The sequence below is a fragment of the Tympanuchus pallidicinctus genome, unplaced genomic scaffold, assembly GCF_026119805.1.
Source record: "Tympanuchus pallidicinctus isolate F22 unplaced genomic scaffold, pur_lepc_1.0 scaffold14, whole genome shotgun sequence".
In the NCBI taxonomy this organism is placed as follows: domain Eukaryota; kingdom Metazoa; phylum Chordata; class Aves; order Galliformes; family Phasianidae; genus Tympanuchus; species Tympanuchus pallidicinctus.
The window spans coordinates 12,721,179-12,748,646 of NW_026294659.1; the positions used below are offsets into that span (position 1 = coordinate 12,721,179).

At 45.6% G+C, this 27,468-nt stretch overlaps 1 protein-coding gene across 1 annotated transcript; it reads left to right on the forward strand.

Annotated features, from left to right (window-relative positions):
* The first annotated feature begins 781 nt into the window (after nucleotides 1–781).
* On the forward strand, nucleotides 782–21,572 carry RIPK4 (receptor interacting serine/threonine kinase 4). Its single transcript, XM_052674296.1, has 8 exons — nucleotides 782–1,033; nucleotides 7,110–7,401; nucleotides 14,594–14,742; nucleotides 15,506–15,555; nucleotides 16,608–16,766; nucleotides 17,703–17,809; nucleotides 18,310–18,562; nucleotides 19,322–21,572. The coding sequence occupies exons 1-8, from the start codon at nucleotides 852–854 to the stop codon at nucleotides 20,497–20,499; spliced, it is 2,370 nt and encodes a 789-aa protein (XP_052530256.1). The 5' UTR covers nucleotides 782–851; the 3' UTR covers nucleotides 20,500–21,572.
* The last annotated feature ends 5,896 nt before the right edge of the window (nucleotides 21,573–27,468 follow it).

A 27,468-nucleotide genomic window follows, 5' to 3' on the forward strand; every position in this document is an offset into this window, starting at 1 on the left:
TAGCTGTAGGTGTCCCAGTTCATTGCAGGGGAGTTGGACCAGATGGCCTTTAAGGGTCTCTTTCAACTCACATGAATCTGTGATTCTACCTGCAGTTAGATGTACAAAAGGATTCAACCACTGGAATCTGCAGCTGAACTAATCAAAGTCCCTCAACCTAGAGGCAGGTAAAAGCCATAGGCACATCAATGCTTGGCAGTGCAGTTTCCTAGAGACGAAAAAAAATTGTTTCCAAGCACACCCAGACAGACCCCATGCTCTGCAGCACGAAGCAGATGGGACTGTCTCCCAGCCTGAAGCAGGGTGTGTGGATGAAGGGTTTCTCTTTGGCTGTAGCCCAGGTGAGACTCTCAGAATAGACCCTGTTTACGGGAAAAGCAAAGAACGGAGTCATCGATGTTTCCTTTCCCAGGGCAGCGGGCACGGCCCCAAGCTGCCGGAGTTCATGGAGCATTTGGATGTTGCTCACAAACACAGGGTTTGACTTTGGGTGGTCCCGTGTGGAGCCCAGAGTTAGACTCGACGATCCCCGTAGGTCACTTGCAGTTGGGGGTATTCTGCGATCCTATGACCTCTGGCAGCTCCCGGCCGCTGAGGCAGGTCCCCTTGTCGCCCACCGTTTTCGTGCTCGTCCCAGAGGAACGGGACGAGGGATGGCGCTGCCCACAGCCCGACGGCGAGAACTCCTCCACAGCACCGCCCTGCGCCAGCGCCATGGCGGCGGGGCCGGGACGCCGTCACTTCCTGGGCCGGGCCCGGCCCCCCAGGGCTCACCTGACTCACCTGGGCCGGCGGGAGGCGGCGGCGGCGGCGCGGCTGAGCGCTGAGCCGGGCGGCGGCCGAGGGGCGGCATGGCGCGGGAGAGCGGCTCCCCGTGGGCCATGGGGCTGCTGAAGACCTTCGAGGAGAGCGAGTTCGGCAGCTGGGAGAAGATCGGCTCGGGAGGCTTCGGGCAGGTGTACAAGGTGCGCCACCTCCACTGGAAGACCTGGCTCGCCATCAAGTGCTCGCCCAGCCTGCACGTGGACGAGAAGTAAGGCGGCTCGGCTCGGCTCTACTGACTCGGCTCGGCTGGGGAGGGGGCGAGGCGGCAGCGCCTCGGTAGGCGTCTGGGGGACGGGGCGGGACGGCTGTCTGCACCGGGCATGGAGCGCACGGATCCTTCTTGTTTTCCTTTTTTTTTTTTTGGCTAGCCCTACACTGGGCGTACTAATGGAAGTGATAGAGCTTAACATCAGCTCAAACGCCTGTGGGGCTGCCCTGCTGCTGTTTGCCCTGCCGGTGTCAGCTTGTTTTTGACGGACAGACCAGGTGAAGTAGCTCAAAGTGTCCAGGCACAGGGAGACTGGGCTATAGGCGCTCCCCGGAGCTCTTCACACGGCAGGGCCACCATCACCACCTTAAAAATAAGTTAGTATGGTTTTTGCGCGTTTTATTTACAGAACGTTTTAGAAGTGCATTCAGCTTTTTTTTTTAGCGTGAGGTGAATCGTGCTGCCACCTACTGTAATGTGAGCGATTAGTTGTGAGAGATGCCACCAAATCTCGGTGGTAGAATCATAACATCGTTGGGAAGGGACCTTTAAAGGCCATCTAGTCCAACTCCCCTGCAGTGAACAGGGACACCTGCAGCTACATCAGGTTGCTCAGAATCCTATCCAGCCTAACCTTGAGTGTCTGTGGGGAAGGGGCATCCACTGCCTCTCTGGGCAACCTGTGCCAGCGTCTTATCATAAAAAAAACTCCTTCCTTATACCCAGTCTAAATCTGCCCTTTCAGTTTGAAACCATTTCCCCTTGTCCTGTCACAACAGATCCTGCTGAAGAGTGTGTCCCCTTCTTTTTATATCCCCTTTGTAGACCCAGAAAGGCTGCTCTCAGCTCTCCTTGGAGCCTTCTCTTCTCCAGGCTGTCCTCAGCTCTCTCAACTTGTCCTCTTAGGAGAGGAGTTCCAGACCTTGGAATCATTTCTGTGGTCCTCCCCTGGACACACTCCAGCAGGTCCATGTCTCTCTTAGCAGTACTCAGTGGTGCAATGGAGAGCTGCCTCTCTTCCAGTAGTTACACGGTCTGCAAGTATGAGGGAAGTAATGTGAACTTGAGGTTCAGTGAACTAAAACAGTTTAAGACTTTTGGAACATCTGAGGGCAGGGGGCTCCTGCAGCACATGGTTCATTTTGGCAATCGTGGGAAAACAGGAGTGTATCTGTTTTGCTGCAGAATGTGTTTTAGGCGCTTAAGGAGAACATTAATCAGAAGTTTGGGGGCGGGGAGAGGAGGGTCTTTGGCCTTTGAATAGGCTGTTTCTGCAGATTGTATATTTAAATAGCAGGGGGGCACAGACACAATAAAGCACTCCTCATGTAGTTTGCAGGTTTTGGAGCTAGTTGAAACAAGCCCGTATAATTGAACTTTAATCCAGGAGATTAATTTGAGGAATCATGTCTTGGAAGTGTCTGAAGCGGCAGAGTTGGAGCTACCAGAAGTATATTGGAAACATTAACTGAATTGAGCAGAGGCTTTTCTTTATTTATTTGGGACCACATTAAAACACCATTTGTACTGGTTTGGTGTTGGTAGAGCTCTTTAGTGTCTCCTGCAGTGTTTGTGCAGACAGTAAGAGATTTGGAGTAATTCCCCTGGCAATTATCTCACCATAGAGTGAACTGGCCTCAAGCAGAAAAAAACTGAGTGTACAGCCAGAAATGTTTTTACTTTTAAATCCAAGCCCTCTCTAGCTGTCTAGCCAAATCCCATTTATTAGGCTTTACCTGCTCCCACTTTCCCTCCCCTGACCTGAAATTCTCTCATGCAGCTTCAGGTGCTCTCAGGATGGGTAGGATCAGCTTAAGGCTAAATAATAGAGTGGAGGGGGCTGTCCCCAAGGCCTGCAGAAAACCAAATCTTTTCCATACCTGCGTTGTCCAGAACAGAGGTCCGGTGTGGAGAAAAGGTGTCAAGCTCTGAGGGAGCAGCCTGGAAATCAGTGTGGGTTTCTTAGAGCTGGATGTGGCTGTATGGATTGTAAGGAGTGTGAGCATTGTAACGGTTCCCAGGGCAGGCTCCTGGCTAAGCGTGCTTGTCCGTGAGGGTGCCTGCTGGATGCGGGGGTGGAAAGGTGTGCCTTTGTGCCTGGGAAAAATGCACAAAATCTTACGTGCACCTGGGTTTGGAAATGGAGTAGAACTTGGGAATGGAGCGGGGTGTAGGAATGTGTTGCTGTTAACAGGTGCTGCGTCTATTTAGGCAGGTGACAGAGGTGACTGAATGTATTCAGGTGGTCTCTGGATGTGTAAGTCAAACCTCATACTCACCTCGCTCTCTTTTAGAGGCAGGTTGAGCCCAACTGTGCTGGTTTGCATATAATCCTATCACTTCAGACTGTGTGGCAGAGATCTGTCAACAGTCTGAGAGCCATTTTAACCTGAAAGAAGGGATTTTCTGCCTTACTGTTGGCCCAAAGCATATTCTGCTCCAACCATACTATGTTTTTTCTACTCTTATTCATATTCCTCTCTGAGGATCAGTAGTGTGAAGGTCATTAAAGCAGTAGATGGCACAGCAGAGGTCATAGTATGCTCTTAAATGTCTGCCTTGAAGCAGGTGAAAGAGCGCATGAAAAATTCAGAGGTGTCATGTTGTTGTGGACCCGGTGTTTGTTGCCAGCAGCTTGCAGGAATAATCTGTGTTCCCAACTGCAGAGCAGTGTGGGAAGCTGCAAGTTGTGTCTTTGCACACAGAGCCTTATCTTTAGAGAGTGTAAAGATCAGGTACATACAAGTGTGGGCACAGTCATAATTTCTGTGGTGAGAGTTGCCGCAGGAACAATTCCCTTGTCCCTTCTGGAGAACCGAAGGCATGCAGCTCTGTCTGCCTTCAGGAGTGCTAGAGGTCATGTAGAGTGATTTATCCAATATTTATGATTGTTCTGAAAATGACTGTTCTGTCATTGTCTTCCGTGACAGGTGTCACTTGCCACTGAATCTGGAGCGTGGTCTCTTGCTGTGCTTGTCCTTCTCCCCTGATGTTTTTTTGTGGGAAAGCATACATACCCCTATATTTATGGGAGCTGAGATGTAAATCTTTTTAATTGCTATATTGTTATTTGGAGGGGGAAAGGGCATGGAGTGAAAGTGGTTAGAGAAGATAATTCTGACTCTTCAGACTTGCAGGTATGAAATAAGAAACTGTAAGAGAGGCTAGTCCCGTGCCACTTAGAAGCCTCACAAGGATCCTTCCTTCCTCTTTGCTGGGGGGGGGGGAGGTGTTAGTTTCTTGGTGGCTATGCAGTGTAATTTCTAGGGACTAGGAGTAACTGGACAGCATTAAAACAGTGCTTTGCTCTGTTAAAACTGAACGACAGTGATACCTGCAGCATCCTTGTACTTGTGTACTGAAGTGATAGGCAGATTGTGTGAGTGCTGAGTGCCAGCAGATCCTTGCACCAAGTGGGAAGCAAAAGTGGAGACCTTTCATCTCATCCTGATGGAGGTGGCCTTGCCTGCCTGAAGAGATGTTTGTGTTAAAAGGATTAATGCAAATGCACTCCCTGCTTGACTAATGATTAAGTTGTATTCTGGCTTATTTCTTCTGCCACTTTTTCTTTCCTGTTTTCTGAAGGTGATGGAGCTGTGTTTGAAAATTAGACTACCTACGCTGTAATGGCTATGCTGCATCACCATCTGTTTCATTTTGAAATGGACTTTGTATGGAAAGAACTTGAAGATGGCAATTGTGTGGGATTTTTATTTAAACGAGCAAATCACATCTAAGACACTTGTCTTTTAGTTGAGTAAATAACTAATTAACTGAGCCTGGTTGAAACAGAAAAGGAGGTTTTTGTTTTGTTCTAAGTGAGAGCTCCCTCTCCACTGGGGAAGATGCCCCATTTCTAGCAGCTGATCTCTGATTTTGGCAATGCTTCCTTAGCCAGGGAACCCCCTTGTCCCTGGCCCAGCGGCTCCTGTTCCATTCCAGCTGTGGCTGGGTTCCTGCTCTGCCTTGGAGGGCTCAGACGGGTGTTTTACATTTCTGACTCCAGCACTCAGCTCAGCTTGCTGAAGCCTGATGAATTATGCTGGCTATGCATGTGGCTTGGGGGCAAGGAGTTGGTTGTGTTATTCAGAGGCGCTCCCTTCCAGCGTGCCAGAGAGCAAACTGGGTACTTGTCTACAAAGGCAATTATTTCACAAGAAAGCTGCTGTAGGGAGCAGCAAGAGTCGACGCGGTTAATAGAGAAGAAAGATTTCTCTTATCTTTTTATCCTTCCAGTATTGTGTGCTTCCCTCTTCACTCATTTTTCAGCTTGATCTTGCCTCTGAAATAGATCTGTGGCTTCTTGCTAGGTTAGAACCACTCCCGAGGAGAAATGTTCAGCATATCTGATCACTGCAGAGTGCTGTAGCTGGTCAAGGTTTCTACTAGATCATAGAATCATTAAGGTTGGAAGAGATCTCTTAAGTTCATCTAGCCCAATCATCCACCTACCACCAATGTTGCCCTCTATACAGTGTCTCTAAGTTCCACTTCTACCCTTTCCTTAAACACCAACAGAGATGGCGGCTCCACACCTCCCTGGGCAGCCTATTCCAATACCAATATCCAACCTGAACCTCCCCTGATATAACTTAAGGCCATTACCTCTCATGCCATTGCTGTTACCTGGGCAATGAGGCCAGCCCCCACCTTGCCTTGATCTCCTTTCAGGTGGTTGTAGAGAGTGGTAAGGTCTCCCCTGGGCCTCCTCTTGTCTAAACTGAACACCCCAGTTCCCTCAGCTGTTACCTGTAAGCCAGAGCTAATGCTAACTTAGGTGTTCCATGCTAGGCAAAGCGGAGCCTTCTCACCTCTGCCCTGGGGACTGCCATCATGGTAAGCCTTCACATGGAGCCCCAGGACACAGGCTGGGTGCCACATGGTGGCTCCTGCAGTTACTGTGGGGGGACATATTGAGAGCTTTTTGCCAGCAGTATTCCCACACAAATCTCACTGCAGTCACCTGTCCATACTTAAGTGTCCCCAGTACTCCAAGTCCTGGACAGGAGATGTGCAGAAGGATGTGGGAGATTCTGTGCAGGAATATTAAATTTCTGACCACCTTATGTCCTGGTCTGTTAGTGGATGGATGGCTGCTGTGCTGTGCTGATACCTGTGACCCCAAGCTGCTTTATGTGCTGCCTGTTGCCACCAGCATTGTAACTTCTGACTGACTTGTCGCATGGAGCTCCCCTTCGTGTGTGCTTTGCGTTCTGACTTTGGCTGCAGACAGCTAATGTCGGGGCATTGCAGCTCTGCAGAAGGCCGTGGCAATTAAGGGTCCTGACCCAGGATGCCGTGCCTTAGCCTGACTAATGCTGTGGGGTCAGGCCAGCTGCCACCTGCAATCAACCCACAGGTGCTTGTTACCTGTGCCATCCCTGTTACCTAATGAAGGCCAGCATCAGCTGTGGTGTGGCAAGTGTACTGAAGCGATTTTAAAATCACAGAATCATTAAGATCGAAAAAGACCATTAAAATCATTTAGTCCAACAATCAGCACATCACCACCATGCTCTCTAACCCTTATCCCTCAGTGCCACATCACGTTTTGGTGGAAAGAAGGCTTCTACTGTGCCCCACCTGATTGCAGCAGGGAATTTTCTCCACTAAATGTTGGATCTGAGGGACTCTTTGTTGACAGTGCTGGGTCCGTGCAGCCTGGGGCACAGGGCAGCTGAAGCAGTGCTGTTGTCCATGCTCGCTTCTGATCACAGTGTTATGACTCACAAAAGGCTAATTACTTTAGCCTAGGGAGTTACAGCACTGGTGAATCCTGCATTAAGTGTATCATCCTTATTCTTAACTGTTGTGTACGCATCACAAAAGTGAGGTGGGCTTTGTGTTAGGGGGACTTTTGCTGCTGAAGTGTGCAAGCTTGCATGTGGTTTAGCATCTGTGAACTGTCAAGTCAGTAAATGTGAAAATATTCCTGGGGTATGTAGGCTGGAGGCATGAGGTGTGATTCAGCCAGGTGATGAGCACTAAACATGTTTTTCACTTTCAAGTGTTTTGTGCTTGTGTTGAGGGATGAAGCAGCTAGTCTATCTTTCACCTTATATTCTCTCCTACCTAGGGAGCGTATGGAGTTATTGGAAGAAGCTAGGAAGATGGAAATGGCAAAATTTCGCTATATCCTTCCTGTTTATGGCATCTGTAAGGAGCCGGTTGGTTTGGTGATGGAATATATGGAGACAGGATCTCTGGAAAAGCTCCTGGCTTCTGAACCTCTGCCGTGGGAGTTGCGCTTCCGAATCATCCACGAGACAGCTGTGGGCATGAACTTCCTGCACTGCATGTCTCCTCCACTGCTCCACCTGGACCTTAAGCCTGCCAACATCCTTCTTGATGCCCACTACCACGTCAAGGTATGCCTTGGACAGGGGGTGCTCTGAGGCCCAAACCCACTTTTGCATATTCTTGCATGGCTTTTGCCAAACGCAAAGGTCTGGAGGAAACCCAGAAGCACTCCTTTTGAGTTAGAAAAATACTTAATTGTTCCAGTCCCCCAACTTGCCTACTGATTTATGCACCATTTTGGTGAATAAATGGAGGTAGAGTTGGGGAACCTGTGAGACCTCTCCTAAAATTTTAGTAGAGTGCTAGCGTAGTGAATTTTGTTTTTGCAAATGTAATAGATTCTGTTATGTATTTCCCTACAGCAGGGTCATAAGGCAGATGAAAATGGGGACAGCAAAATGGTGTGAATATCTAAATCATTTACATTTGCACCACATCTCAGAATGACAACCTTGTTTTGTCTAGGTCTGGGCTGTGTATGCTCTACTAAATACCCAAATCTTATTTACAGTGGGAGTCCAGAGAAGCAGAGCCTTCCTGGCAGCAACTCATTTTCTCCTTTCTTTTGTTCAGAGCATTTACAATGAAAAATTAGCTCTGTCATGAGTGCTTATGCTTACCAAGAGGTCACTCAGGGAAATCGTTGTGGCTGTATCACTACAGAATTCTTTTCAGTATCCTTTTCCAGAGTAATCCGGCAAATTTATCGGCCTTCTCTGTTGAAGGTTTTGTTTTGACAACTGGATTGGAGAAATTGTGTCTGCTTTCTGATGCTTCTTTTTGGAGAGGAGAGAAACTGAAATATCTTTTTTTTTTTTTTTTTAATTTTAATTTTTTTTCCAAATCAGTGGCCCAATTCTAACCCTAGCTGATGTAGTTCAGCACATGTAGTCATAGATCTTCCAGTGCCATCATCCATCCTCTCCCTGTTTTTCTGTCCTCCTCAAAGTGGGCAAATGGCTGTGATCCTGCTCTACTGCTCTAAAAAGGAAGCGTTCAGTAAATAAAAGCACCTTTCCTAATGTCTTGAGAGGGCTGGAGCCATAGGAAGCCTAATGGAATCAGACCTCATGCTTTCTCAGCTTTTTTCTAGGCCGTGTAATGATTTACTTCTTAGGAAGATCTTCTGTCTGAGCTATAAGGCAATTGCAGGCAGTCCCTGGTATTATGGTCAGAACATCAGGATCTGAGCTGTTCAAAGTATATTCGCACACATATTCTCAGAAGTCTTTGCTAAGTATTTATTTATCTAAAGTTTATGCTTGCTTGCATAACTTTTACATTCCTAATTCTTGACTCATCTGCAAACCAAGATATGAAGGCTTTATTTTTCTCACCATTTCAGGAGCTTGAAATGCTGCCTAGTATTCTGCCCGCTGTATAAGCTGCACCTTCAAGGTGATGTAATACGAGGGGGCAAAGTGCAAAATGCACCAAAGTTTTTTTCAGCTGAGGTCATTGTTGACTTCTCTAAGCTGTTGCTTCTTCATGTTTCATATACAGAGCACATTCTTCAGACCCTTTCCATTAAGCTCAGAAGAGAATGGTCTAATCCCAGCCTTTTTCAGCCAGAAGTCTTTCAGATCTGTAGCCATCTTGGAAAGTCCTCCAAGCAGCAAAGGAGACATACAAACCTACATGCAAAATAAGAGACATACATGTTCTGTGAGGAGCCTTCACTTTAAAAATGTGGCCCCAAACCTTCTTTTTGTATGATGTGAAACTTGTAATTAAATTTCAGACCCTGCAGCTTCATTTAATGTGCATTTTCTTGCTGGAAGGCTAATGAAGGTGATGATTGAAGTGCTTTTACTTTTAAAATGTTAGTGTTAATTTAGTGGGTGACCTGTCCCTAATAGGATCCTAAAGTGAGTGAAGAGATGTTGCAGACTGCAAAAGAGGAGTTTGGAGGTAGGGAGAATTTTTATAAGCTGTTTGCCCTTGAGCCAGGAAACAGTCTTGCAGTGGAGTACATTAGAAAAGCCATATTGCTAGTTCAATGGAAACACACCCTTCTTCTTTTACGAGCACAACACTTACTGTAAAAACCCCAAGAGAGGATGATGACTAATGCAGCAGTGTTGCACAGAACTTATCATCAAGTGGGTGCCTCCATATCTTAAAGCTGTCTCCTGTCTGTTACATAAGTGTGTGTGTGCTGAATTTGGTTATTGGGAGGATAATTAAGAGGAGAGATTAGCCTGAGCCAAGACATAGATAGCTGTGTATTTATTAGTTTTCTCACGTTGGGGGATTCCTTGCTGATTCTAAATGTATGTATATAATATGTGTAACTTGGAATAAGGCTTTGCTCTCATGTGTAAGACGTATGCATGCCTCCTGCCCTGAAAAGTCTGAGGCAGGAGCTCCCTTCCTCTCCATGTCCTGTTGTTCTGGGCTGCCTTGAGCAGTGTGATTTCCTTGGGAAGATTACTGCATACCCTGGCAAGCTTTGCTAGCAACCAACAGTTCGCAATTTTTTTTTCCTCCTTAATTTCAAGCTGTTGCTTCTGTCTGTATCAATGAGTTCTGCCTTGCTCCTTTCTCTGGTGTTTTGTAGATTCATATGCTTATGGACTTCTTAATACCTAGTTTTTGCTTAGCTGGACCACATCTTCTTGTTCTTCCGCCCTTCCGCCTCTTGTACAAACTTGGAATCCCTCCTTTGAGCTCCTTGGTCTCTGGCAATCCAGATGGAGCTGGAGCTGGGGAAGTGATGCTGTATCCAGCACTGCTTCAATGGGATCCTTCTCCAGGGCCATCTGCAGGGGAAGACAGCCCCCACATGCAGGAATCTCTGTCTGACTTATTGTCAGCTACCATATGCGTGTATTCTGTTACTACTTTCCAGGTTTCTTACCGTTTTTAGGGAGCTACTTTTGTTCAAGTTTTTAAAATGAAGTCAGCCTGCAACTTAATACTTCCGGATAAAAACAGTATTTATAAGTCCTTGTTTCTTTTATTATCCAGTCTGGCTTTTGCTTCTCATATATATATGTATGTATGTGCATTTGTGTATATATAGGTGTGTATATGTATGTGCAATTGTGTGTATTTGCACCATGTATATATATATATAGTCTCTCTGTGCAGATGCATACACAAGCAAATTCCACCAGTTATTTTTCATCTGTCAGGTTTTGTTTTAAAGAACTTGAATGGGATGAGCTGTCTCAGCTGTGTGCTGCTCAAGCTCAACTGTAGTGGCTTTCACCCACTGTTGGTCCAGCTTAAGCCAGTGTGAAGTTTGCTGCTGTGCTCCCAGTACACACAGGCATCCTGTCCGTGTTTAGTTACCTTCAGCTGAAGGGAAGGGCTGCAAAATTTATAGGGTTTGAATTGAGAAGAAGCATAGTCAGGTAGAAAATTGATGATAAAGCTTCTTAATGTACCATAGGTGGATGTAACACCTGGAGGCCAGGCTGCTAAAGAGAGGTTCTCTCTTTTATTAGACTAGCTGATGTAGTTAACAACCATTTTATTAGCTGCAAGCACTCTCCTGTTATTAGAAATGAGAAAAGGCTTTGTTGTTTTCTGATCCCTTAGTTTCCCACCCTTCCAGATGAAGGTTTCCAGGCAGGGCTGTTACCTGGTTCTTTGATCCCAGCTAAGCGAGATGATTTTCACCTTGATCAGTTCCCTAGCAGTGGCACAGAGGAGGTACCAAGACCATTGCTGCTATGGTCATATACACTTGTGATGGATTAGAATCCATCACAATGCTTTCTACTCTTCTGAAAAAAATAACTGTAAACATCACTGATTTAAAAAACAAACAAACAAACAAACTAAAAAACCAAGCGTATTTATGAGGAGATGGCTTTTAAAACTTACTGTTATGACAGATGCAATGGCATTCTCAATAGCCAAGTGCACAGAGAGTTTGGCCAGGGACAAATACTGAATATGCCAACAGAGATTAAAAATTAATCTGACTACTTTATGTTACCTATTTGATAAACCTTTGGGTGAACTCTGACCTGAGTCTGCTCTGGTTGATGCTTGAGTCTTATTTGTAGAAAGGTGACATGCAGAACTGCATGCACACTTCAGGGTGGGCGATCGGGAGCAGTTAGTTTCCAATCACTAATTTTATTTCTGGGAGGTAAACCCTGGCACTGCTCAGGAGCAGCTTCAGTTCAGGAGAGATTTTAGTTTCTGTAAAAGCTCCATAAAATAATTTGACCAAGTCAAGCATCTAAACCCTTGCAAGAGAGTGAGTGTTTTTCACAAAATAGAATGGAAATAGATGGCAATGAGGGATGTGGCTGGTGGGCTCGCGTGGTGGGGATGGGCTGATGGTTGGACAGGGTGATCCTACTGGTCTTTTCAACCTCAATGATTCTATGAAATGTCTGCAAAAGGCGGAAACAGCCAAAAATCTGTTTGTAAAGTGCTCTCAAACCAGAAAAGACAAGTTTTGTGGAAAATGCCCTTTGGATCTGGGATCTGGCAGTAGGGTGATGTTGCTGGGCTGCAGGCAGGGAAGCACGGGCAGCTCCCCTCCCCAGTGACTGCTCACGTGTTTCTTCTCACACAACCTTTGAGAGGCAGGGAGCGGGTGAGCTGTCTGAACATGAACAATCCCGCTGCCTCCGTGGGGTTTGGCCGCTGTTCTTTCTTTTCTCTTCCTACCTCTTCACCACCTGCTTTGCATGGAGCAGGTTGTCGCCTCCGTGTCTCCTCTAAACTGTGCTGTTATTATGTACGCTTTTGAAGCGTAATGGGATCCATCCAAAGTGAGGATTGAGTGCCCAGTGGTGGCACGGGTCAGCTGCTGGGGTGGGCATGGGCCTGCGGGTAGCAAGGACTCAGTGGAAGGCATGGAAACTTTGCCAGCAAGGTGCCTGGTGAGTGAAGCACGTGATGGGCAACTTAAAGGCAGGAGAGATAAGTTAAATGGCTGCATCTTCCACCCACTGCATAGTTCCCACTGATGTTAAAAGAAACTGCATGACTAAATACCCTGTGCTGTGTGGAAAAGTTATCCTGAAGGAACTAATGAAAGCCACAAAAGCTGTCTGTGGGATCTCGCTCTTTTGTTGCAGCCTGGCAGATAACACATGTTCATGTCCAGTGCTTCCTGCAACATTCAGTAGGATGGCAGCTCTGCTCAGCAGATGAATTTCCTTTACTTTAGTATGAAGCCTAATCCTTCACAGTAGGCAGGAACAGGTTCACAGGGCTATATGCCATGTATTTTAGCTGTTTCTTAGTTTGTAGGCTTGGGGTGAGACCTCGTAGTGCACAAACCTCACGTCTTAGCTGTAGCTCTAGATGCACACAAAGTAGCTATTGTTCTTTCCGAACACAGCACTGTCACTGCACTGTCTGCATTTCATCTTTTTTCTTAATGTACGCAGTAGGAAACCTGGTATTGTTTAGACAAAGAGGAAGATGTATTACTTTAATTATGCCTGCATGCCATATGGATTTCTTGAGGTGTAACACAGCTCCTTGCTTTATGTTAATCACAGGATAGCATGACTCTGCCAAGTCGGATCTGTTCAGGCTTGTGCGAGCTAGAGAGTTTACTAACCTGACACCAAGGATTTGTGTGATGTTGGCATTGTGCTTTTGTTCTGTGCAGAGCACTGAGCACCCCAAACTCCTGCAGCACTCAATGGGGCGAGTAGCTGGCTTGCAAACACAGGTTTTTGACTACTCCCTGCTTTCCTATATTCCAACACTTGGCAGGAGGAAAACTACTCTTCCAGATGACTTCACATTTCTTTCTCTCAAGTCATTCGCATATGCCCATGTAGATTTAAGATACAGGTAGGAATAGGTTGTCCAGAGAGGTGATGGATGCCCCATCCCTGGAGACACTCAAGGTCAGGCTGGATGGGGCTCTGAGCAACCTGATGTAGCTGTAGGTGTCCCTGTTAATTGCAGGGGAATTGGACTAGGTGGCCTTTTGAGTTTCCAACTCATGCAATCCTATGATTCTATATCCCTGTGTGCTAGGGCACAGGCTGTCCACACAACTTCTCTCCCAAGTTCATTTTTCCTGGGAGAAGTTCCTTCTGAAGCTACGTGGGTTGGTTTGTTTCTCCTATGTTGGGAGATTCCTACTGTATGGAGAGCAGCAGCAGTGTATATCCTGCCTGTTCTCCAGCAGAGTGGAGCAGGCTGCGGTTTTCTCCCTTTCCAATATCAGGTGCATGTTACAACTGGCCCTGTGGTATCTTTGGAGAGAAGCTTCTGAAAGTGTTAAGCTGCAGCCTATTTAAAATAAATAAATAAATATTTTAAAATTATGCCTGTTGTTTTGAGGGAGAACTTTCTCAAAGGAGAAGCCGTGAAGATCAAAAGAGATGAGTGAGTCATTGGAAAACTGGAGTATTTTTGAGATAAAAAGAATGTCTAAGTCCATTTTGGGGTGGAGGGGAGTTATGTGAAGGAGAAAGCTTATCTGTCACGTAGACAGAACCGGAACGGCCCAAAAAGACTTGTCTTGAAATTTCCACTTAGCATAATACACATTTTTGACCAGTGGGAAATAATTAAGACAAAGGAAAATTCCTTGCCTATCTGTTTGCTCGATGATTGGTATGCCTTTGAGAGCAAATGAATGCATATTTGTTTGACACTTCAAATTAAAGTGGAGGTGTGTTTTCCTTTTTCTAAACTTGCTGTCACTTGTTCAGTTCATTTCAGCTGCCTTCACTGCGTCACTGCACCAACTTGCTGTATCTGCTCATTGCCAAAAAGAATTCCCTGTGTGGGTTTAGTGTGTGTTTTTTGGGCCTGTTGTGCCTCAGTCCTTGTTGGCGCGGTCAGTGCAACTGTAGTATCTGGAGGAGCAATTCTCTTGCACTTGTTGGGCCCCTGGTCTGAAAACAGCTGCTCAGAAAGCTTGGATATAACTGGCAACATGCTGTTACAGAGGGAGAGGGGATGGGTGAGAGCAGTAATTGTGTTAACCTGTACTTTGCACTAGCTACTTTTTGACTGGTTTTAAATTGCACTAAATTGTCTGACGGTTGTGTTTGCCATGTAATGGGTTAACATGCTGCTGCTTGCAAAAAGCTGCTTGCTTTTATTTTATTTTGTTCAGCTTAACCTTAAAGAAAAGCCTACAGCAGCGTAATGCTTCCAGCATTGTTTTCTTAGCTGGGCACTTCTGAATGGTAGCTCGCTGTGTTTCTTTGAGTCACTGCATTACGTCTCTGTTTTTACAGAAGAGGTTTTGTAAACTCCTCTGAAGTCTGATGGTAACATGCACAATTCTCTCTCCTCCTCCTCCATCTTCTGCAGATTTCTGACTTTGGACTTGCGAAGTGCAATGGTTTGTCACATTCCCATGACCTCAGTATGGATGGCTTGTGTGGCACAATTGCATACCTTCCTCCAGAGCGCATCAAGGAGAAGAACAGGTGTTTTGACACCAAGCATGATGTGTACAGGTCAGTTAACTGTGAAAATACCTAAAAGTGCTTGAATAAATGACCCAAAAACCTGAGCATGAGAACCCTACCTCTAGTTTGAGGCTCATCTTGCAAAGGCTCACGTTTGGTTTGCTTTATGCAAAGTCCTTACAGGGTAGAATGCTTTTAACAAACTGCAGCTGATCCTGGTCTTGTGGAAATTAAATAAACATTACTTGGAACAATTATTAGCAACTGACATGGATGCTGTTCTGCCCACCTTATTTTCCCCCATTAAAGGTACATCCTGACCCACTTTTCTAGTCTGTGACACAATTCTTAGCTATCTTAAGTAGATTTCATCACTAGGTCTTCGGTTCTTCTTTCGCAGTAAGGCTGTTAGGAAGAGGAAGTCATAGCTGTAGATTACAAGATATGTCATGTTCTAAATGAAATGTATTTTTGTACAGTTGTGTTGCAGGCTAGTATTAAATGACATCCATAGTAGTTCTTTGCTGCTCTCTGATCTTGTTAGTGTTTTTTGTGGAGTAATTGGTATACGTTAACAAGAAACCCACAGTCTCCAACAAGTCTCTTTGTTTGCTGCCTCAGATTCCTCCCTGCACAAATGAGACTTTCAGTTCTTGACTGCATCTTGCTCTGTGTGTTATTCAGTGGAAACGCAGTAGTGAAATCCAAGGAAAGAGAACTTAGCAAAATAAATTATGCTTCTGTTTAATAGTGGGCTTTTAAAATTATTTTTTGCAGCTTTTCTAAAACTATTTTTGGTATATATTTGTAGCTTTTCCATTGTGATTTGGGGAGTTCTTACACAGAAGAAGCCTTTTGCAGGTAAGATTGATGGATCATGGTTTGCACTGGATTTTCTTATGCCTTTCTTACAATGATATGCACGCTTCCCTCCTCACCAGCCCCACAAGACAAGTGATATAAATAATTCATGTCTTCTGAATGCCTGTTGCACAGAACTGTAGGAATATGTAAACTCTCAAATTCCAAGCACAATTTCAGGTTCTCCTTTGTCCTCCATCCTGAAAGCAGAACCTATACTGCCATGAGATGCCCTCGTCTGCACTTTTTTGATTTTGCTGGAGTTTGCTGTGCTGATCCAGATCAGTGTGTGGCCTGCTCAGACTTCTGATGTTCATGGGCAGCAAGGAAGGTTCAGGGCAAAGCCAACTGGCAGGCAACCCCATTGTTTTCAGGAAGAGCTTCTCTGCAGAGTGGTTCTGGAGTTTATTTGTAGATTGCAGGTACAGATTAAAAAATAAAAAATAAAAAGGCTGCCTGTGAGAGTAAGCTTTGTTCTGCCCCACAGTAAATGTATCAATCTACAGGCAGTTATTTATTCTTTATGACTATTTTCCTTTGTATGCGACTAGCCTAAGTATAACAAACGTGTTTGAGCGAGTTCCAGTCTACTACTCATTTTTCTCCTAGTAAACTCAGTGGTTGACTTCAGAGTCAAGAGCCACATTAATGCACTGTGTTTTTTCTTCACCTTTATGTAAAGTTCAGGCACTTGGTTTATGTAAAAACTGCGGTTCAGTTTTCAAACAGCAGATACAGAAAACCAAAGAGAGGTAGCAAAGAACTGTGAGGTGTTTTTGTATTTTATTCTCTGTTTCTGCCTCTTTTATGGGTGGAAAGAGCACATAGTCACTCACTGATGATTAACTGATACATGAGAAGTAGACGTTAATGTGTGTGGAAGTGGTGTGGAAGAGTAAGATTTTTTTTTCCCTGTTGATAAAGTGCTCTTAGATCGTAGATCTTAAAGTGTGAAAAAACATTTTTTTGCTTAATGCACTGTTAGTACTCTTAGACAAAAGAGAAATCCTGCCTTTTGCTGAGAGCTTCAATTCTGTGCTTTTGCTTTACAGAGGAAAACAACATTTTGCATATCATGGTAAAAGTAGTTAAAGGCCACCGCCCAGAGCTACCTGCTGTTTCCAAATCCAGACCTCATTCATGTAATAACTTGATCAAACTGATGCAAAAATGTTGGCAAGATGATCCTGGTGAACGGCCAACATTTCAAGGTAAGATTTCCTCGTAGCTTGGCTGCCTGTTTCTTCTTCCATGAGTCACGTTATTGCTCAGGACTCTCTTAATCCTTGAGGTAAATGCTGCAAACATTTGTGACAGAATAAATAGAGCACATTGTATGGCAGAGACAATGATACAGGCCACTTATTCACTGGTGGCGGAAGAGATTATCTGGGGACAAGTCAGACCATGATGGTTTTATGTAAACATATTGGGAATAAGATCTGTACTGAACCAGTTGATCCATTTAGCTGGTACCTGAAGAGAAGGTGGTTCATGTTCACGTCCAATCTCTATTAGTGTAGATGCCAAGCTGGAGTTGATGGGCTTTGTACCATACAAAAGTGTTGAACACCCTGGCTCTTGAGGTATACCACTATATGCCAAGAAACAGAATTGTCTTCTTGTTACAAAAAATTTGTACTGTCATTTTTCTGTTTACAAAAAAAAAAGGCAACTCTGGCCAAAGGTTTGAACTTGCCCAAGAACCTGTTAGGAATTCAGATATGCAGTAGAATGTAGCATATGGTATCTACAAGTGGCTTCATTTAGCATCAGTGACAGAGATTTGTTTCTTATTCCCATTCACTCCCCTCTTTCTGCCTGAATAAAGTATGGCCATGGATGGAAGAGGTATCACATAAGTCTGCTAACGGTTGAAAAAGCCCTGTGTATGTAACATCAGTCCTGTCTGAATGTGGGAACAAACTGTTCAGTCAGTCCTACGCACTCTTTGCTTAGCTGCACATTTCTACCTTCTGATGAGATGCTTGGTGGAATAGCCAAAACTGGAGTCTTTGTAATATCTCATAACCATTAAGACAGAAAAAAGCAGTAGGGCACCTGGGGAGAAGTCTCCTATTTAAAAAACAAACAAGACCAACCAGCCATCTAACCAAACAGTAAAACCTCTCTTTCTTTCTTCAAAGAAATTACTTCAGTAACAGAAACGCTTTGTGAAAAACCAGAAGATGAAACAAAGGAAATGGTAGCTGAGGACCTGGACACCAAGAGTTCCCCAAAGCAGCGATCTGAGGTATTTTGTCTTTCTGTCCCATGTTAAAATGCACTTTTTCCTTTTTTTTTTCCCCTTATTTATTTATTTGTTTGTTTGTTTGTTTATTTATTTTGCCAGAAACAGGTTCCTCTGTGACTAACTTCTAAACAGCTTTTTCTTTGCTGCTTTTTAACACCTTGCCTGGTTGAAGTGGGTCTTGCTGATGGATTGGGCTGCAGAAGCAACAGTATAGGCAAGCTTAGGAAAGCCCCTGCACAAAACCTGAGATCCGGTGGATCCTTAGACTGCTGAAGGACAGCAAGACAGTTAGAAAATCAGGGCTGGAACTATGTGGGTGTGTTTGATCTTAAAAACAAACAAACAAAAAGAAACAACATACCAGGTGCTTTAGACAGATTTCATTTAATAAGAACAATGCTTAAAGCTACCCGCAAGCTAACTGTAGGTATCTCTCATAGAGGGTCATACTCAGTTTTCCTTACTCACCTTTCTAAAATACTTGTGTGTTTCTTTTGAAGGGGATGTCTGCATTATCCCAGCCAAAACAGGAGCCTGTTGTGGCATCAGTTAAGGATTACAGTCTATCAGAATTGTTGTCCCAGCTGGATTCGGGGATTTCACAGACTATGGAAGGCCCTGAGGATCTCAGCCGCAGCTCTTCCGAATCCAAACTTGCTGCCAGCGACAAGCGACTTTCAGGAGTTTCATCTGTAGATTCAGCATTTTCATCCAGAGGCTCCCTTTCCCTTTCCTTTGAAAGAGAGAGTTCAGGTAATGGTCAGGGGTTTTTCATTGTTGGTTTTTCTATTTCTGTGGTTGCTTGGACTGGAGCATGGGAGCTTATGGGTTGGAGAGTGACCATGTAAAAAATAATATGTCCTGCTGTCATAACTGTAAATTTGTTTGCTGGAGGCAGCTATTAAGAAAAAATAAATGGAGAGATTCCCAAGCATGATAATAATGAGAAGCAATACATTTAATTTACTTACAAAAGGAAGGTACCTGAATTCCCATCGAAGCAATTACAGAATTAGTCATGGAAACGTTGATTGGAAAGGAGATCACCTTGTCTTGTGTCCTGGTCAGAGTGGGACTAAAGCCAGTGCCAGTACAGGAGCTTGTAGCTTTTGCAGTTAATACTAAGCCCAAGTCTGAGCACCTGACTTTTGAGAAGATTCAAGCAGTTCTCTCAGCAGCCCCAGGAACACTGTAATAAAGACCCTCCCCTTCCCTTTTTAGTATGTACTGCATAAAACAGGCATCGATTTTCCACTTAGGCAAAGCATGATAAGTGAAGGGAAACAAACTGCAACTTCCTTTGTTCTTAGTTTCATTGGAGACAGAGTAAGAAGAAGTGTGGGCTCCAACTGTGATGTAAACTGGCTCTGAAACTTCTGCAGATACGGCAGTGGGAGGGGAGGGCATTTTTTGCAGTCTGAACACACTGCTGAAGCCACCAGCTGTGCTAGCCAAGAATGAGTAAGGGTTGTCAAGTATCAGCATTGTGATGATGGTTTATTTTTCATCTAGATATAGGTACTACAGACATACAGAAAAGGAAGCTAACAGAGGCTATTTTAGCTGGAGACACGAGCAAGCTGATGAAGATCCTCCAGCCTCAAGACGTTGATATTGTTTTAGATGGGAACTGCAGTCTTTTGCACTTAGCTGTTGAAGCTGGTCAAGAGGAATGTGTCAAATGGCTCCTCCTTTACAATGCTAACCCAAACCTCACCAACAAGAAAGGATCCACCCCACTTCACATAGCCATTGAGAAGAAAATTAAAAGCATTGTGGAGCTGCTCATGGCAAGGAAAATCAACATTAATGCCAAAGATGAGGATCAGTGGACTGCTCTTCACTTTGCTGCCCAGAATGGGGATGACTTCAGCACCAAAATGCTGCTTGATAAGAATGCATCCCTGAATGAGGTAGATTTTGAAGGCAGAGCCCCCATCCACATAGCCTGTCAGTATGGCCAAGAGAATATTGTGCGGATTCTGCTGAGAAGAGGCGTTAACGTGAACATCAAAGGAAAGGATGACTGGGTGCCTCTGCACTATGCTGCCTGGCAAGGTCATCTTCCCATCGTAAAGCTTCTGGCCAAACAACCAGGTGCAAATGTAAATGTGCAGACCGTGGATGGAAGGACCTCGCTACACTTGGCTGCTCAGCGAGGTCACTACCGTGTCGCTCGCCTGCTCATAGACCTGGAGTCAGATGTCAACGTACCGAATGCGCTCTCGCAGACTGCTCTCCACATAGCTGCTGAAACTGGCCACACGAGCACATCCAGGCTGCTCCTTAAACATGGTGCAGACATTGAGGCAGCAACAGTGGAAGGATGTACTGCTCTGCACTTGGCATCTCGCAGCGGCCATTTAGCGACAACAAAGTTGCTGATGGATGAAGGGGCCAATGTTTTTGCCAGAGGCCCATTAAATAGGACAGCGTTGCATCTTGCTGCAGAAAATGGACACTCTGAAGTAGTAGAAGAACTTGTCAGTTCAGGAAGCATCAATGTTTCTGACGATGAGGGGTTGACAGCTCTTCATCTGGCTGCAAGAGGAGGGCACACAAAAACAGTTGAGGTTCTTCTAAAGCATGGGGCACTCACTGATCTGCAAAGACCCACATTTCAGACCCTGCTCCGGCTTACTCAGCAGAGCAGCAGTAGCTCAGTTACTGTGTTGTTAAGTGAGACTTAATCAAAAGGTGCAGTACTTGCTATCTTTCTGCCTGGTGTGGAGAAGGTTGCTGGAACTTGATTCACGAGAGCCTCGTCCAGCTGTGCCCTGACCTGCTCACCAGCAGCGTCAGCAGATGGACTGAGGGGCGGCCAGCAAGGAGCTACTCATGTTTGAGTGTGTGAGAGAGGGAGCACATGGACTGAAGCCAAATGCAAGGTTAAGAGCTGGAGCCCACCACACTGTGGTCTGGATCATCCACTCTGCATGTGCCTGCCCCACTGTATAGTGATATTCCCCTCCCACAGATGCTGTGAGTGTAGGATGCAACTTGTGGGTTCCCCTTGCTTTTTTTTTTTTTTTTTTACAAAGTAATTTAAGAACTAATATTCTGATTTTCCTCAGAAAAAGGATGGATTAGCTTCCTGGTTTATTGCAGTGATCTATATTTTGGGCTCAAAGCCTCCAAAGTAAAACAAACCCAACACAAATCTGCTGGAAATTAATGCGAGAGATGAAGAAAGAGCTATTCAAGATACAGTCAATCATAAAACCTGGCTAAGTTTCATTTTCAGAAGGTATTTTGTTTAAAGGAGATACACTGATTATAGTTTTCCATGTAATCAAGATGACTAAGACAGACTGTCATTAACAAGGATCCCAAAATTACATAAGCAGAAGTAAAGCTTAAAACTGATCTCTTCATACGCAGTACCATCTTCTATGCATTTTAAGATCAGTAAGCTGAACTGTGTTCTTAGTGGTTTCTCTCAAAAAGCCAAACAACCAAAAAAATTCATACTGGATTCTAACTGGATGGTATGTTCTAACACCATTAAGTCTAATTGCAAAATGATGTTTGTAGGGACATGTTAGAGAACCATGCCAGCCATGCCACAGTACATGTCCTGGGAGAATGAACTGTGTGTTACCTAGATTGATATACTGTGTATATAGTATTTCTACCTGTTGTATGCTTTTTTTCTACTGAAGAAAATAGATTGTTTAGAGTGGGTATGTTTTAATACACCTTTTAGTTTCACTCTTGTCAAAATTCAAATGTGACACATTATTAATAAAATATTGTGCTCCATGTCTGCCTGCATTTTGTCACGTTGGTTTCTTTTTTCCATCTTGAAGCAAATGAAAGGCTTCTACCTCCATGAGAGCAAAGCTGCTCCTTTCATGGGCAATGGCAGCAGTGGTGGCTGAATGCATAAAAAAACCAAAGGGTTGGCTCTCACTGCTGCTTGAGACTGTTTGTGGCTACACATAGGGTACCTCTCTACCTGTTTGCACCCCCCTGGTTAAATCCCGTGTAGTGTGGGGCTTTATGTAAGCAGGTAGGTGCAAGCTGCTCCCTGTTGGAGATGTTTCACTGCCCACCTAGCGGAACTGTACTAAGAAGTAGACAGTGAATCTGTGCTTGTGGCCAATATATGGAGGTTACAAAGCAATATGCCTCTTACTGAGCCTAACAGTCATGGCAAGCTTCCTAAATGCAATGACAGTGAAACTTCTCATAAAACAAACAAGAATATTATAATTTGCTTACTGCTTCCTTCAGCCTCTTCTGAGACCAGTGCAGTTGTCATGTTTCATTAAGCTGTGCTTCATCACTATCTCTTTATAGAAATTAAGCCACAGACCACTTACTCTCTCAAGTCCTGTGCTGCTGTGATTAAGCGTTTGGCTTAGCCTGGGACACACCTTACACTTCAAGTCCTCCAAACAAACAGATTTGAGATACTTAATTCCAGTGGTATTTGCTCAAACTTCAAAAGAAGAACTGTAGGACTAAGCAGCAACAGTCTTGTGCCTCCTAATAACGCCAGTGTGTGCCAGCTAGGCAAAGAGAAAGTATAAGCTTGTGCTTTTAAAACAACTCGAGCACTGCTTCGCCAGTACATTCCTTCAATGCCTAATAATAATAGCACATTAGCTTCTAATTAGACATGAAGCCACACTTATGAGTCTTTATTTTCCAGTCTTTCACAACAATAGGCAACAGCTATGTGTTACATAGAAGGCACTGGGGAAAAAGCAACAAAGGGATTGCATGCTGTGCTGCCAGTGTTGTAGGGAGTGTATTTCCTCACATGGCAGCTCCTCATGCAGTCAGGAGGGCTGAATGGCGTGCATTATGAGCGTTAGGAGCAACGAGGAATTACTGCTTTCTGTACGTCTCCTGGGGGTGACTTTCATGGTTATGTGTGTGCTGCTCACTGGCTTGCTGAAGTCCCATCTGGACTCTGCAGCAGCTTCACTCTCACCCTCAGCTCACACCCAGAATCAAGCAAAAGCAGGGTTGGGAGCTGTCACCCTGCATGCAGCCTCTGCCTGCTCAAACCCTTGGCTCCAGCAATCATGCAATCCCCAAAAAGGTGTATGAATCCCTGTGTTCTTGGCGAACAGGCTTGGTAGGCGGTGTGACGGCAAGGAGAGTGCTGCAGAGCTCAGCTCTGAGCACCCGCAGCAGCATAGCTGGGAGGAACAGGGTCCCAGCAGCAGAATGTGCCTCTCACCACCTCCCTGATCCAAGCCTCAGCCTCTGGGTGACGAGGCAGCCCCTGGTGCGTGACCTGTCCTCCCAGCAGCCTGTTCCCAGCACCCGCTGGTGTTATTTACCCACTCCTCAGTCCAAGAAGCTGCAGTGCCATGTCTCTACAGGCCTCGAGAGGACTTGACAAGCCTGTGGTTCAAACACGCTTGGCAGCAGGCAAGGGGAGAGGATTGCTGGGTGATTGCGAAGAGGCCCGGAGGCAAACCTCAGACTTTTCATTCCTGCCTCCTCCTTGCACCACCTTGGCTCCACACGGCTAGGGCTGCCAGGAAAACAAGGCGTGAGGGAGCCGAGCTGCATCACCAAGGGCTCCTTTGGCAGAAGGGTAAAAACCTGCACAAGCAAAGCCACCAGGCTGCTCTGCATGCAAGTTCTGAGACCTGTGGTGTCGTTGCATATAGTTTAAAAAGAACAAATGCTGGATTCTGTACCTGTGATGGAGCAACCTCAAATATATGTACACAGGGGATTAGAGGCTGGACAGGAGCCCTATGGAAAGGAATCTGGGGATTCTGGCTAATGGCAAGCTGTACCTGAGCCAGCAGTATGCCCTGAAGCCAAAGGGACAACCATACCCGGCGGGCACCAGGCCCAGCACAGGTGCCTTCTGCTCTGCAGTGTGTGGCCTCACCTGCAGCACTGGGTGCAGGTTTGGGTGCTGCGATTTAACAAGGACATAAAGCTGTTAGCATCCAAAGATGGGGAAGGCTCTGAGGGCAAGGTGTGTGAGGAGTGGCTGAGGTCCCTCGCTGTGCTCAGTGCAGAGCAGAGGAGCTGAGGGGAGGCCTGATGGCGGCTGCAGCTCCTCACAGGGAGCGGAGGGCAGCGCTGAGCTCTGCTCTGTGTGACAGCGACAGGGCTGAGGGAACGGCATGGAGCTGCGTCAGGGGAGGGCAGCTGGGGGTCAGGGAAAGGGGCTGCACCACAGGGCGGTGGGCGGGGAACGGGATGCACGGGGCTGTGGGCACGGCCACCAGTGTCGGAGTTCAGAGAGCATCTGGACAATGCTCTCAGACATAGAGTTTGAATTTCTGATGCAGAGCAAGGAGTTGGACTCTGTGATCCTTGTGGGTCCCATCCAACTCAGGATATTCTGATTTTGTGGTTTTGTCAGTTCAGCTCATGCTGTTCTTTGGCTCACACATGCGCTCAAGCCTCTGCATGAAGCTTCTGATTGCTGTTAGAACAGAGGCTGAGTAGTGCAGGAGGATGCATGGCACACAGTGCTACCAGCTCCCACCAGCTTTAATGACACACTCTGAGCCCCTGGCTGCAGCAAAGCAGCAAATAGTATCTCTGGGGACCCACACTAAGGAAAGACTACCAACTCAAAGCTGATGATGATTAAACAGATGGCAACAGCACAGGAAACTGTTTCAACAGAGGAGGGAGCAGAGGGCAGATCCCAACATGTTGGGTGGCCATGATAGCGTTGTGGTTCAGCGTCACAGACTGCCAGCAGCCAGACACGGGGCACAGAAGGCAGCTGTTACGGGGCAGACTGCAAGGTGGCATGGGGAGGCAGCTGCATGGCTCTGATTCACCAGCAGGGCTACAGTGGAGAGGCTGGCACGAAGCCCGCCTATAGCGCCTTGCTGCCATCGTCACCCCACTGAGGATGTCAAGAGCTTGTAGGAGACCACACAGCAGGAACTTGAACAAAAGCAGAATGAAAGCACCGCTGCTGCCACCTTATTTGCCTTTTGGTTTTGAAAATCTATTGGAGAGAGTTTCAGGCTTTCCTCTGCAATTATGTAGAGCAAAGACCATTTAAATGCTAACAAAGAGCAACTCATGATGTGCACAGAAACACCTTGTTTGGGAAGGCTTGAGAGGAAACAAGTAAAAGCACAAAGCAGATACTAAAACTGACAGTGATAAGGGGAAAGGTGCTCTATGCTCTCTATCTGAGGAATGGGCAAGGGTCCATTTGCAAGTGCTGCCCTGAAGGTTTGTCCCTACTTGATCCTGCACTGTTGTGATGGAGAAACATCTAACCTATGGGAAAGTGAGAGGCAGCACAGAATGGCTGCAGAGAGCATCCTCTGTCTGTGGCAGGATGAAGATGGGCTGCAGACTCACAGCTCAGCATGCCAAGCCTTGAGCTGCCATTCCTGATGTCTGCTCTGTGTTTTAAAGCCCCTGGTGAGGTTGGCTTTGTCCCAGCACCATCTTGATCTATTTATTTATTTATTTGTTTATTTATTTATTTATTTATTTATTTGGCAGAGATGCTTAGCTAAAGGCATTGTAGGAGGTTAAGCAGGCCACAATTAAAATGGAGACTGGGAAATTTTATCTCAGTAGCTCTATTGGTAGCAGTTCTACATGCACAATATTATTTGGTCATTTGCAAAATCAAAGCCTAAGAAGTTAATGTGGGGTGAATATAAAGGCTGACTTCAGCCTAACTTGAAGTCCCTCTGCCAGTTATTCCCTGTATCTTCACATTCAGCTCTAATTCCTGGAGATGTGAGCATCCCTCAGCCTGGTGCAGCTCCGGAATGCTCTCCTTCCACCAGCTCCAGCACAATTTCCAAAGCAAAAAGCTTTGCAGAATCGGGAGCTGAGGGGTTCCCTTTCAGCTGTGCCAGCATCAGGGAAAGAGAGAAGAGCACCAAAACCCACCCCCCTCAACCCAGTGTGACAGCAGGAGGACTTCCCTATAAAATTCCCAGAACTGTGGACTGAGGTGTGCCATGCAGGGCCCTCATACATGCCACCAGCCCTCTGCAGGGCAATCCTTTAGACACTTTCCCACCTTCCCTGCCCTTTGCTCGACACCTGCCAAGGAGGTGGTGTCTCACACTCACACAAGCTTCACATTACATTATAGCTTCCCAGAGAAAGGCCCAGCCTGTTCAGCCTTGTGGTGAGCATGCTCCAGCCCTGGCAGCTGGTGCATCCCTGCTGCTGTTTGCAGGCAATTAGCAGGGACGTGGGACAGGGTGAGGCTGGGCGAGGTGAGACACCAGAGGCAATAAGGACATGATCTGAAGCTATTCATGCTTTTTAATATGGCTGTTTCTTCACTTTGATCACAGGGACAGCCCGGTGTGTGTGCATGTGTACCTGCCTACACAGACACGCGCTCTGACTGACCCACCTACAGAGCCAACACATACCCATGCTTGGCCTTCACACACATGAGTGTTTGTGCACACATCTACAAATGCAACATCAGACCCTTTTTGAGGTAGGGAGCTCTTAAACCACCACATTCAGCAAACTTATTCCAGTCCAAGCCACGTTCAGGCAAGACTGCAGTGCTTTCCTTTTGGAAACAGACTATGAAAATCAGACAGGAGACAGCAGTACTGCACTGAAGTTAGTGTTACGCTTTGCTAACGTAATCCCACCATCTGCTTGGTATCAGGACAGCCTGCAGCTCTCCCTCTAAGCTGCTCCATCCCTGCTCCCTGAGGTCTGTCAGATCATCCCAATAGCCAAAAGCTGCCCCAAGGTGCATCGCTGTAGGCTGCCGAGTCAGACACATCGCAGCACAACCGCAGCCCTGCAATCCACTCCCTCAAGGTGCTGCCACTGTTGGCTGGCTGCAAAAACGAGATGAAGAAACAGCCACTTGCACAGCCATGAGCACAAGTGTGGCTATTCCAGTTTAGACACTGAGTCCGTTGAATACAAGGATGGATCAGAGCAGCATTCACCAAATTCAGGGTTTTGACTCAATGTTTTCAGCATTAAAATCATGAAGGAAAGCTAAAAATCATCCCTCCCCGAGCAGCTGGGAAATAAAAGGCCCAGAGGGAGAACATCTTCCACATCACAGTCGCCACAGTGTTTGCATTACCAATTATAAATATTTAAAGATTTCTAGAATCCTACATTGTTCTTAACTGTTGTCATTTATTTTATATATATTAAACTTATGTATGTGCATAAGTTTATAATATATAATGATATATAATGTGGTATATAATATATATGTTATAATATATTATATATGTAATAGTTAGTCCTTTTAATATTGTATATGTACAATATTATATATAATATTTGCATGTATATAAAACCTTTGGAACATCTGTTTGACCATCCACTCTCTGCTGGTGCTTCACTGGTGTGATGTTTACATAAATGGGCAGTCTTTGGCCAGTAGAAGAGTTGTGTATAATGTTTTTTTTAGTACTTATATATATAAAGTATTATTTATTATATAAACTAGAATCATAGAATCATTAAAATTGGTAAGACCACTAAGATCACCTACCATCAGACCATCTCCACCATGCCCACTAACCATGTCCCTCAGTGCCACATCTAGGAGGTTCTTTTACACCTCCAGGGACGGAGACTCCACCACTTCCCTGGGCAGCTTGTTCCAAGACCTCACTACTCTTTCCGAGAATTGTTTCCTAATATCAAGACTGAACCACTCTTGATGCAACTTGAGGCCATTCCCTCTC